At 43.3% G+C, this 11,995-nt stretch overlaps 1 protein-coding gene across 2 annotated transcripts in view; it reads left to right on the forward strand.

Moving 5' to 3' along the window:
- Positions 1-11,995, forward strand: part of CTPS2 (CTP synthase 2) — a 99,873-nt gene that overhangs the window by 79,385 nt on the left and 8,493 nt on the right. For both annotated transcript variants that reach the window (XM_059384849.1, XM_059384850.1), the window contains exons 16-17: positions 1,999-2,095; positions 7,434-7,578. In XM_059384849.1, the coding sequence (XP_059240832.1) occupies positions 1,999-2,095; positions 7,434-7,578 (242 nt within the window). The remainder of the gene's footprint in view (positions 1-1,998; positions 2,096-7,433; positions 7,579-11,995) is intronic.

The following is an 11,995-nucleotide window of genomic DNA, read 5'->3' on the forward strand; positions in this document are numbered from 1 at the left end:
TGTCTGTCAAATAAATAAATAAAAGCTTTAAAAAAATACTATAAAAAATAAGATAACAGATAAAATAAGTACAGATGAAACCATATATCAGACAAGGATTGAACTTTTGTCTGTCAAATAAATAAATAAAAGCTTTAAAAAAATACTATAAAAAATAAGATAACAGATAAAATAAGTACAGATGAAACCATATATCAGACAAGGTACTTCTATCTAGAATATATAAAGAATTCTTATAACTGAATATTAAATGATGTGAAAGATTCTGGAGAGACAGCTCTCTGGCCATTTGTGTATCAAAAAAGATACACAAATGGCCAATAAGCAAATGAAAAGGTGTTCAACATCATTTATCATCAGGGAAATGCAAATCAAAACCACAAAGAGATACCACCTCATACCCACTAGGCTGGCTATAATCAAAAGACAGATAATATGGGCGGCTGGGTGGCTCATTTGTTAAGCATCTGCCTTTGGCTCAGATCATGATCCCGGAGTTCTGGAATCAAGCCCTGCATGGGGCTTCCTGCTCTGTGGGGAGTCTGCTTCTCCCTCTCCTTCTGCCGGCTGCTCCCCCTGCTTGTACTCTATCTCTCCATTAAATAAATAAAATCTTTAAAAAAACAAAAAAGATAATAACAAGTGTTGGTGAGGATACATTGTTGGTAGGAATGTAAAATGGTGCGGCCACTTTGGAAAACCATCTGGTAGCGCCTCAAAAAGTTAAACGCAGAGTTATCATATGACGCAGTAGTTCCATCCTTAGATGTATAACCCAAGACAAATGAAAATGTGCATGCACACAACAACTTGTATACGAATGGTCAAAGCAGTATTATCCATAATCGTTAAACAAAAAGTGGACACACCCCAAATGTCCATCACGTGATGAATAGGTAAATGAAATGTGATCTATCCATAGAATTATTTGATAATAAAAGGAAATGAAATATTGATACGTGCTACTGGAGACACGAATCTAAAACACATGATGCTTAGTGAAAGAAGCCAGTTACGAAAGACTCCATACTGTAGGGTTCCATTAACACGAAATGCCCAGAACAGACAAATTGAAAGAGACAGAATATAGATTAGTGGTTGCCTAGGACTGGTGGGGAGGTGATGAGGGGATTAAAAGATGATGGTTAGAGGGGATAGGGCCTATTCTTGGATTCATCATGGCAATGGCTGAAATCCTCTGTGAATATGCTAAAAACCATTGCATTGTATACTGTTAGTGGGTGAAATGTATGGCATCTGAATTATATCTCAATTAAAGCTGTTTTTTAAAAAAAAGGAAAAATGACAAATTATGAGAACTAGCCTAATGTCGAAAAAGAAAATAAAAACATGGGGTTGAGATTGAGAAAGACAGGTTGATTCAGATGATCAGTGCTTTCTTTGAAAAAGAGGCTGAAAAGTTTGGGAAAGGACCAGGAATGTGATGAATGAGGGAAGAGGTTGAGTACCAGCCCATCGAGTTGTCATCTATAACCAGTATTCTAGCTGAAAAATTGCTTCAAGCTTCTCTTTAAAGGTTTTATGTAAATATATGTGAAGAAAGCTTTGGGGCTAGTCACAAGGGAAATAAGATAGTTTCAATCCTCAAGCAGATTTGTAATTTGGGGAGAAACAGTTAATTACACATAACTCAAGGGAAGAAACAAATATGGTAGCGGCTATAAATAGCTAATCTCAAGGTTCCAAGTCAGAATATCTGTGTCACAGTCCTACTTTTTGAATCTCATCTTTTAGCAACAGAAGGTGGGCATCTCAGGTTTAGGGACTGCGATTAGACTGTTTCGAAGGTTCATCATGAGTTTAAAAATAGGCTTTGGGGGAAAAAAATAAGCTTTGGGGGCGGGATATAGAAATTAAGTACTAGTTAAGAACATCACTGAAATGGAAAACCCACCCAATTGATAGAGGACATTTCTATAAGATGATATATCTGTCTAGCTCTGCTGCCCCAAAGCATGTAATTTCTTGTTTTTCTAGGTGAACCCGAGCCTGATCAGTCAGTTGGAGCAGAATGACTTAACTTTTGTAGGTCAGGATGTTGATGGAGAGAGGATGGAAATCATTGAACTGGCAAGTAAGTGGGCTCTTTTGTTTTTGAAAATTTTCATGGTAACCCAATGTCTTTTTGTTGTTACAGATGGAGATATAATTTGCCATTCTATGCGAAGCCATAACTTGAGACTCATTTTGTTTGCTCTCCTTCTTCTCCTCTCTCCTTTGAAATAAATATGTAACTAAATAGAAATAATGTGACTAAATATAACTGGAGAAAAACAGACCACTTATAATCCTCCTCATTTGGGGGCCCACTAGTCTGAATCTACCAGAAAATGATACATTTTTCTGAGTCTACCAGTTCTGCTACTGTTATGCTTCCTCACCATCCCTGCCCCCTTTCTGGGCCTTCTCCTGTTCCTAGCCTCTAGGTTACTTGCTCTGGGGAAGGAAGACAGCCCACTGTTGAGCAACCCTCTGTTTTCCCCCTCTTTTTTTTTTTTTTTTTTTAAATATTTATTTATTTATTTATTTGACAGAGAGAGAGAGACAGAGAGATCACAGGTAGGCAGAGAGGCAGGCAGAGAGAGGGGGGAAGCAGGCTCCCCGCTGAGCAGACAGCCCAATGTGGGGCTCGATCCCAGGACCCTGAGACCATGACCTGAGCCAAAGGCAGAGGCTTAACCCACTGAGCCACCCAGGCGCCCCTGCTTTCTCCCTCTTTGGAGGAAGAATGGCCCAGTGCCCTCCTCACTACTCACAACCAGTTTTGACATCTGTCGTGTACAGGACCTGGCCTCTCATTCTACCTGGAGTCTGCCTTTCCACACCACTTGTGCTCCATGGTCAAGTGTGGGCCAGTTGTTTAACTTTTGAACACTAGTCCCTGCACCCACAGAAGTTCTTAGTGAGACTAAACACAGCACAAAGGGATAGGGACTTCCATTGAAGAAGATTGCTGAAGAAGTTGTTTGTGTGTGGGCTGGGACACACTCAAGAGCCCAGGCACAAACCATGCAACGTTTTTGATGAGACAGAGGACACTATTCTCACTCAGAGCTGCAAATACATCATAAGCCCATGCTTAGCGCTCATCCCAGCTCTTTCTCTACCATTACTTACGACCTGGCCCTTTCCAGAAGTGTTTGTCAACCCCTGTTGTAAACCCACACATATATACTTCCTTTAATTGACTTGAACTTAACATGTTCAGGTGCCTGCTTGACCTGTTTGTCTATCTGGATGTTCTCCTAGCAGTTCCAGCACAACTTATCTAAAACTAAGTTTACATGTTTCCCAAAATGTTTCTGCTAAGTCATCCTCAGTCTCCTTGTTCAGGGCTTTTCACCCTCGCCACCACTGGCATGGGGGGGGGGGCGGTCATTCCCATCACACCCTATTGTGGTGGGGGCAGTCCTGTGTGCTGTGTGGTATTTGGTAGCATCCCCGGCCTCTACCTACTGGACACCAGTAGCATCATCCCCACCTCCCAATGTTGTAACACCCCAAACCATCGCCAGACATTGCCAAATGTCCCTGAGGGGCACATACGTCTCTGGGTGAGAACCACTGTCCTGGACCATCAGGTTTAAAATTGGCCTTATTTTGTTCTTCTTCCCCTCTATACCGCCAACTCGTAATCAGTTGTCAAGTCCTGTAGATTCTGTGTCTAGAAGGACTGAGCTGGGGTTGCATTCCCATCCCTCTCACTCTCATCCCCAGTGCATGGTGACAACCTAGAGTCCTCCTAAAGCTCCTTCCTGCCTCCAGGCTCTCCCCTCTGCAGCCCCTCCTAATGAGGACTGGGCTCTGTCACATGTCACAAATCTACAGTGCACGTGACACGAATTTGGTGGATAAACCACTTTCATTTATCAAATGCTTAGTTTGTACAGAATACTATAAAAATGGTAACGTGATTTCCTAGAACTTACCTTTTCAATCTATCTTCTTTAGACTCCAGGTATTCTAGACTTACTCTTCTAAATTTCCTACTTCTTTTACCATCTTAACCCATGTCACCATTCTCTACTTCAAATTCCTTTGCTTTGTCCCTTTCCTTTTCTGTCACAAGTCTGTTTAGGTACTTCAGGAGTCCTGAACAGGGGGTGGGATTGAAGTTGGCGAGGGCATCTCTGAATGCAGTGACATGCTACCTGGACCCTCAAAGAAGGAAAGCAGTGGACACTGTGCGCACAGTCACTAGATGCTTCTCCCTAGACCCCTTGCTAGGGACTCGGCGTGCCTTATGTATCTTACAAGACAGCTGATGTCATTCCCACTTTACTGAGATGTCCAACTCATCACAAGGGGCGCTGGAGCCAAACCAGGTCTCACCATGCCCTCAGCAGATATTACTCTTCCTCTTGTTTGCCCTGGACATGTCACCTAAGATGATCAGTCCATGCCCAAAGTTTTGAATTAAAAGATGAGGATGTATTTCCTGTAGTCTTTCTTTTTTTTTTTTTTTAAAGATTTTATTTATTTATTTGACAGAGAGAGATGACAAGTAGGCAGAGAGGCAGGCAGAGAGAGAGAGGAGGAAGCAGGCTCCCCGCTGAGCAGAGAGCCCGATGCGGGACTCAATCCCAGGACCCTGAGATCATGACCTGAGCCGAAGGCAGGGGCTTAACCCACTGAGCCACCCAGGCGCCCACCTGTAGTCTTTCTGATGGAAATGCCCATCATTTTAGGATTTTTATAGTGTGGATCACTGGTCGGGGTTGGAGTCTCTTAAATCTGGGATGTGAGAGGGCAGAGAATTTCTTAAGCAAATGACTGTTTACTTCATTCAAGTACTTACTTTCCTTTAAATCTCCTGGCTGTCATCATCGTGAGCAAATACGTAGATGCCTCTCCATCACCTGGATTTACATTCCCGTTGACACTTTCAAATTTCATGCGTGTTGGGAAGGAAATGAGAGATGCTGTACAATCCTGGCATTTTTTAAAAAGCTGATTGCAAGGAAATTCGTTTTATTAAGGAAAATTTCCCAGAAGATTCTGATCTTAGGTACCCCTTAGAAGCACTTGGCATGAATCTCTATATTCCTCAAGGAGTTCTAAAAGGAATAACAAAGTTTGAGATTCATATAATGTCAGAATGTGATTCAAAGCAATTAAGAGCACTATTTAAAAGATACTTTATCTGACTGATAGAACACCATCAAAATAACAACTATTTTGTTTCTTTCCTCATATTGGCTTAAGGAATTCTCTTGGAGAAAAGTGATTCAGAACAGTGGTCCATTCATTCCAATGTTTTGTCCCTGGCCATGACCGTGATTCTTTCCGTAGCTTCTGTCTGCAGTAGTACAAAAGTGGTATTACTGTGTCCTTCAAAGCCATCCCCAGATCTTTAATTTAAAGCTACATTGCTTCATTTCTTTTCTAAGAGTGGATAATTTCTTCTCTTCTTCTCTTGAGGGGGCACATTCCTGGGAGAAGGTAGCATTCTCCTCACCAAGCTTTCATCCCTAAGTGTCCCTCGCAGTCAAGGAAGCTTCTTCCTGGATGTGAGGTATGGGATTTCTACACTGGATTTTTCTGGACTCAGACCTGTCCAGTGAAACTTGCTGCAACGATGGACTATTCTGCCCTGTTCCATATGGCAGCAACTAGCCATGTGTAGCTGTTGAACGCTTGATGTATGCTCAATGAATTTGAATTACTTTAAATAGCCACGTGTGGCTAAGAGCTACCATTTTGTATAGCAGAGCTTTCAATGATAACCGTACAAGAGTGGGCATTTCCATTCAGTCATCATTTCCTTACTATTGCAGTAGGAGCTTTGGGTCTCCAGTGGTAAGTGATGGGGATTTGTGATTTTGAATTCCATGCTAGGTTTTTAGATCATTTGATAAAGCATTCCATTGAAAGCTTTAAACTTATATTCACTCCCCCCTATTAAACCTATATTCTGTCATCTTTGGATTGATATACATAGCAATTAAAAGGATTTTTAAAGTAGTGACTATAACACCAACCATACTCTGCACAGTAGGAATTATGGGATTAGAGAGTTGCCTGATTTCTAATTAGAAGTTGCTTCCTGGGGCGCCTGGGTGGCTCAGTGGGTTAAGCCACTGCCTTCGGCTCAGGTCATGATCTCAGGGTCCTGGGATCGAGTCCCGCATCGGGCTCTTTGCTCAGCAGGGAGCCTGCTTCCCTCTCTCTCTCTCCGCCTGCCTCTCCATCTACTTGTGATTTCTCTCTGTCAAAAAAAAAAAAAAGAAGTTGCTTCCTAAAACTGAGGGTTGCTGGGGGTAGGGGGTAGGGAGAGGTTTGCTGGGTTATGGGCATTGGGGGAGGGTATGTGCTATGGTGAGTGCTGTGAAGTGTGTAAACCTGGCAATTCATAGACCTGTATACCCCTACGGCTAATAATGCATTATGTGTTAATAAAAAAATAGAAAAATTATTTTTACAAAATTGCTTCCTAATCTGGGTGGGGGCGGTGGTGGTGGGTAACCAACATAGTTTATGAGAGTTCTGACTGGGGGAAGGAATTTGCAACCCTATAAGATTTCTACCCAGATTTGGAAATGTTGCCCATTTAATGTTTTCTAATCCAAAAGGGGATTTGTGTGTTTAAAAGTAGCTGGGTAAAGCTACTTTTCTGTTCCTATTCCATCTTGGAGAGCTTGAATTGCTCCTGCAGGGGCTTTATACAACCCTCAATTTAAAAATTGCTCAAATTGCTCCCCATTAATGTAAACAACATATGCTCATGGAAAAGCTTCACAGGGTAGGGAAAAGTGTAAGGAAGAAAATAAAAATATCTTGACCTCTTAACCACCTGGAGCCATAACCACCATTACCATGCAGAAAGGCCCACCCTTTATTGCTCTGGGACTCTTCCTCACAGGCGATCAGTTGGCAGAGGCTGGAATAAGGGTGCAAGTTCAGTTTCATGGTGCTGGCTCTGATTAATATCCAACCTAAAGGTGTGACGAGAAGAGCGGTCATACTGGCTGCTTTCCCAGGGCACTCTTCCCTTGGGAAGGGAAACGACCTCGTAGGAAATGGCTGGAAGCCAGCTGAGAGACGGAATTCCCTACAGGTAGCCTCTCGGGTGAGGGGCACCGTGGAAATGGAGCCAGCAAACGTCTATGAAGGGCTTTCGAAATCCAGACCAACTTTGGGCAAAGCAGAATTCATCTTGCCGTTCAAAAATGTTGCTTAACTTTGCTCCCTCTAATACCTTGCTCAGATGAAATGCCAGATCTCTAATTAAGCGAGATGTGCTTTGCTGGCTGAGATTCTGCCATGAAGGGGGTTGGGGAAGGTAACTGTCAGTGGTGGTTAACAAGTTAATTGTCTCAGCGTTTGATGTGTTTTCTTATTCAAAGGTAAGACCGTTAAAGCAGCTCTTGTGTTTGTCTGCTTCAGTCACACCATGATTATTCTCATTTCAGATCACCCCTATTTTGTTGGTGTCCAATTCCATCCTGAGTTTTCTTCTAGGCCGATGAAGCCTTCCCCTCCGTACCTGGGCCTATTACTTGCGGCAACCGGGAATCTGCACGCCTTCTTGCAACAGGGATGCAAACTGTCCTCTAGGTAACCAGCTTACTGCTCTCAGCACCAACTCCAGCTGCACTTACATCAACATTTTAGGGCTCTTGTGAAATTTCATAGCCATACAGGACTTTTTTAAAAAATAAAGAGTAATTTTTTTCTTTCTTAACAATCCTGATTTTTTTTTTTCTCCGAATGAAAATGGTTTCTTCACATCCAAGGCAGGGATACGTCAGCTTTCCGAATCACGCTGATGCTGGGTGTTACTGTAGAAGTTTGTGTCATTTCGAGAAGTGCGAAGTGGGATTTGCTTTTGTTGAGTCTCTGATGAATGAATATACATAAGTATTTTATATGTTTATTTGCTTTTTTAGGACTAGCCTCTTCAAACCCTCTGCTCTAATTTCCCTTTTGTTACTGTATCCTTTTCCTTACTTATTGGTAAGCTCTTTGTATATAAAGGACATGAATCCCTTGTTAGGTTGCAAACAATTGTTCAAAGTGGGTTTGTTTGTCTTTTAAGTTGTTAATGATACTTTTCATTTTCCCTGAGGAGTTTTAAAGAAGGGCTTTATATAATCTTTATATAGTCTTTATTTATGGGTTTTTTTTTTCTAAGATTTTGTTTTTCAGTAATCTCTAAACCCAATGTGAGCTCAGACTCACAACCCTGAAGTCAAGAGTTGCCTGCTGCCCTGACTGAGCCAGCCAGGTGCACCTGTTTATGTATTTTTAAAGTTTATGCGGTCAGATCTTTAATTTTTACGGATTCTGCCTTTAGTATCATGCCTAACATCTTTCTTTTCCTATCAAAAATATTATATAAAAATAGCCCCTCTGTTTTCTATTAGCACTCTTATGGTTTCAATTTCATGGTTGAAATCTGTGACCTACATGTACTTGCTAATTGGCGTGGTGTGTAAGGTAGGATTTGCATCTGCCACCCCACCCCTATGGTTAGCAAGTTGAATAGTTCGGATTTGTTGTAAGGATTTCTGTTTTGTTCCATTGAGGATTTCATCTCTTACTTCTAAACCCTTAGCACCCTTTTCATTATCATAGCATTACTATAAATCAAGCTCTTATCTACCTTATGCCCATTTTTATTGAACTTTTTAAAAAATATATTTTGCTATTCTTCCAGATGAATTATGTGACGATTTTTAAAATTAGATTTAAAAAAATCCCTAACATTTCTTGACACTTAAATATTGGTCTGGGGAGAATTCATATGTTTACTTCTTCTCCTGCAAAAGTATTGGATGCAATAACTTCAAAAGTGGCTGGAACTAGCCAGAATCATAGAGGTATTAGGAAGGGTTATTACTCCAGTGACTGGATATATGTCATTTAGATCATTACCTTTGCTGACCCTCATTCTAGCAAATGACCCTCGTGATGCTGCAGTCGAGAGCAGCCAGGATCGGTGTCTGATGTGTGTGCGTGTGCTCGTGTCACACAGGCCTGCTTCACTGTGACATCACTTGCTAAGAGAGGCTCAGAGCTGTCCCTCATTTCTCATACCCATGTTTTCAAAACGGGAGAAGCTTTCCATATTCCGTGTCTGGCGTGTTGCTGAATGGAGGATCACTCCTTGCACGCTTGAACCAGTGCTCTGGTTTTCCAGCTGTGCCCTGCGGAGCCGCAGCCTGGGCTGCGGTGACAAGCTGACTTCGAGGGTCCCCAGGCTCCTCCCTGCCTGGGCAGAGCAGCTGCACACTACCAGGCTCACATGGCATGGTTCAGCATGAGATTGCACATGAAGAGAGCTTCCCGTGTTCTGATGCTGCGTGGCTTACAGCGGATGCCACGTGTGGTCTCACGTTGCATGTGTGCCGTGCCCCTTCTCAGCCACTGCAGAGCCACCATTATTTCAGGTGCTCGCATGTAAGAGGAGGGTGGCCGCAGAGGAAGTTAGATGGCTGGGAGAAAGGGTTCATGCCAAACTGGTTGTTGGCAAGCAACGGCTAAGAACGAGCGTTCTCTAATTTGTGCTCACCGCCCACCTGTGTGTTCGATGGGCCGCGGCTTCCCGCGGGGGGGATGGTGGTTTCTGGGTAAAGCTTATAGCAGTTTTTGAGAAAAAGGGCTGCTTGTTAGTGACTCCTGAGCAAGATTCAGTGCATCTTGAGAAGGCAAGACTTCTTAACAGAACTCTGAGGCGGGTATGGGAGTCACAGCTGACTAGCTGACTTTCGTGGTCATCAGAGAATTCCTACATAGCGGCCATAAAGTGGTGCATTTCTTAAGCGCAGCTGGCACCTTATTTATCGTGATCCCCCTGGCTCCCTAGCGCATGGGGTTGTTTACGACCCATTAAAGTACTAACTGTAGGAAGCAGGGAAGGATGGATATGCGCTAGTCTAATTTTGACACCTCACAGCAGCGGGGGTTGCCGGGGGGAGTTTCTAACTAAGAAGGGTGACCGTGAGTTAACCACAGGCACAGACACCCATGTCCCAGAGGAACCTTGCACTTGAACTCCTCTCTGCCCAGCCCCGTGGTGTTACTGAACGATGGAAAATGAACGGGGGCTTCGATGGCCAGGCTCTAATGTGAGCTGAGTTGCTACTGTATTTCTGTCAAACAAGATTACTGTCTGTAATCAACCATACACAAATGTAACAAGGGATATGAACACCAGCATAATGACTTCCTTCCCCAGAAATTGGCTGACGGTATGTAATTATATGGCACATGTGCAGCTGACATCTTTAAAGCCCAGAATATAAAAATCTTGGGCTTTGAGCAAGTACACCTGAACTATAACCTCTGCGTTCTGCCCTGGGGAGAGTAGTTAGTTATCTTTTAGCGCCTGGGAAGTTGCAGTGAAGATGTTATTTTGGGATCTACAGCTGGTAAGCCTTCATTTTGGGGGTCCCCCCAGGATGGCACACATATTTGATGATTCACTAGAAGGAAACCAGAATATAGTTGTACTCGTGGTGAAAACTCACTTCCGTGACAGAGGAAGCCTACACAACTGGCTCAGTAAGAGAAAAAGATGGCAGTGGGGTGTGGAGAAACCCATTTGCAGGTTTCCTATGTCCCCTCCCTCCCATGAGAGCTCCCACAGAGCTCACCTTCCCTTCAGCAGTGAACATGCAGCAACATGGTGTGATGTCTGTGCCCAGAGGAGCCCCTCTGAGACTCAGAGTGTAGGGTTTTTTTTATCGGGGCTCGTTACATAGGCATTCTCTACCTGGGAACCACTCGGATTCGACTGTCAAAAGGAAAGCAAGCTTTCACCATAAATCACACCAGCCTACACCCAGTGAAAGGACCTTATCAGTTAGTGATGGAAACACGTTCTGAAAGCCAAGTTCCTCGGTGGTTCTCCCCCCCGACCAAGCAAGCCCTCTAATGATAGCAGCCTCATGCCTACTGTGTTAAGTCTTTTATTTTATTTTATTTTTTTTGCGCAAGTCTAATAAGCCAGTTTTAGGAAAAAAAAAATCCAATGGGAAATTATTGTAATTCTCTGTTGAGATCTCCCCTCTGCGTCTAAACATAATCTGTCCCATGTACAAAAGGAGACTGCGCATTTGCCTGGTTTGCTGGCATATCATGTAATGGATGAGGCTGTTTCATGTGATTGTAAGGAGGCAATTTTAGGGGACTTAAATTAAAAAGACTGTACAAAGGCGCTTGTAACTGTGAGTTCTTTAGTATCTAGAAACAAAGCATATCATCATCTCCGTTCAGAATTGCATTTTTAAGCTACTGGAAACAGAAGAGAGATCGGAGTCCAAAGTGGTCCAGAGGTGATTTTCCAGCATGTGGGTCTCTGGGCTGCCCTGCAGGGCTCTTAGGCTCACTCCCTACCTACCAAGTTGAGAAACAGCTTCCAGTTTGGGTCACGCTGCCATTTATCACGCCCACGTGGCAGGTCAGACTAAAACTCTGAGCGCTTACACAGTGCCCGTTCCATGTTAGAAAGCAAAAACTTAGATGGGGCTCGGTCAGCAGTTTATAGACACGCAGCTTTTGGAGGTAACATGTCTTTAAAGTATAACACCAGGAGCGCCTGGGTGGCTTAGTCAGTTGGGCATCTGCCTTCGGCTTGAGTCATGATCCCAGGGTCCTGGGATGGAACCCCACATCGGGCTCCCTGCTCAGTGGGGAGCCTGCTTCCCTTCCTCCCTCTGCCTGCTGCTTCCCCTCTCTCACTCTCTGTCTCAAATAAATAAACAAAACCTTAAAGAAGTACAAGACCAGCATCTTAAGACACTTGAGCAGCGTCGTAGTCTCGGGTTTAGGATTCTGGATTTCATGCCTCCACCCAACATATACTATCTTTTGTGCAGAGAAATCGTCTTCTTTGGCAAAACAGGAAGCGGTCTGGTACAGAAACAACAGGAGGGAAATTACTCAGTGATTCCCTAGATTTGCTTGACTTTTTCAGACCAAACTCAAAAGCTGAAACTACTTTATAATCAAAGGGCCCTAAAAGGAAGTT

The sequence above is a fragment of the Mustela nigripes genome, chromosome X, assembly GCF_022355385.1.
Source record: "Mustela nigripes isolate SB6536 chromosome X, MUSNIG.SB6536, whole genome shotgun sequence".
In the NCBI taxonomy this organism is placed as follows: Eukaryota; Metazoa; Chordata; class Mammalia; order Carnivora; family Mustelidae; genus Mustela; species Mustela nigripes.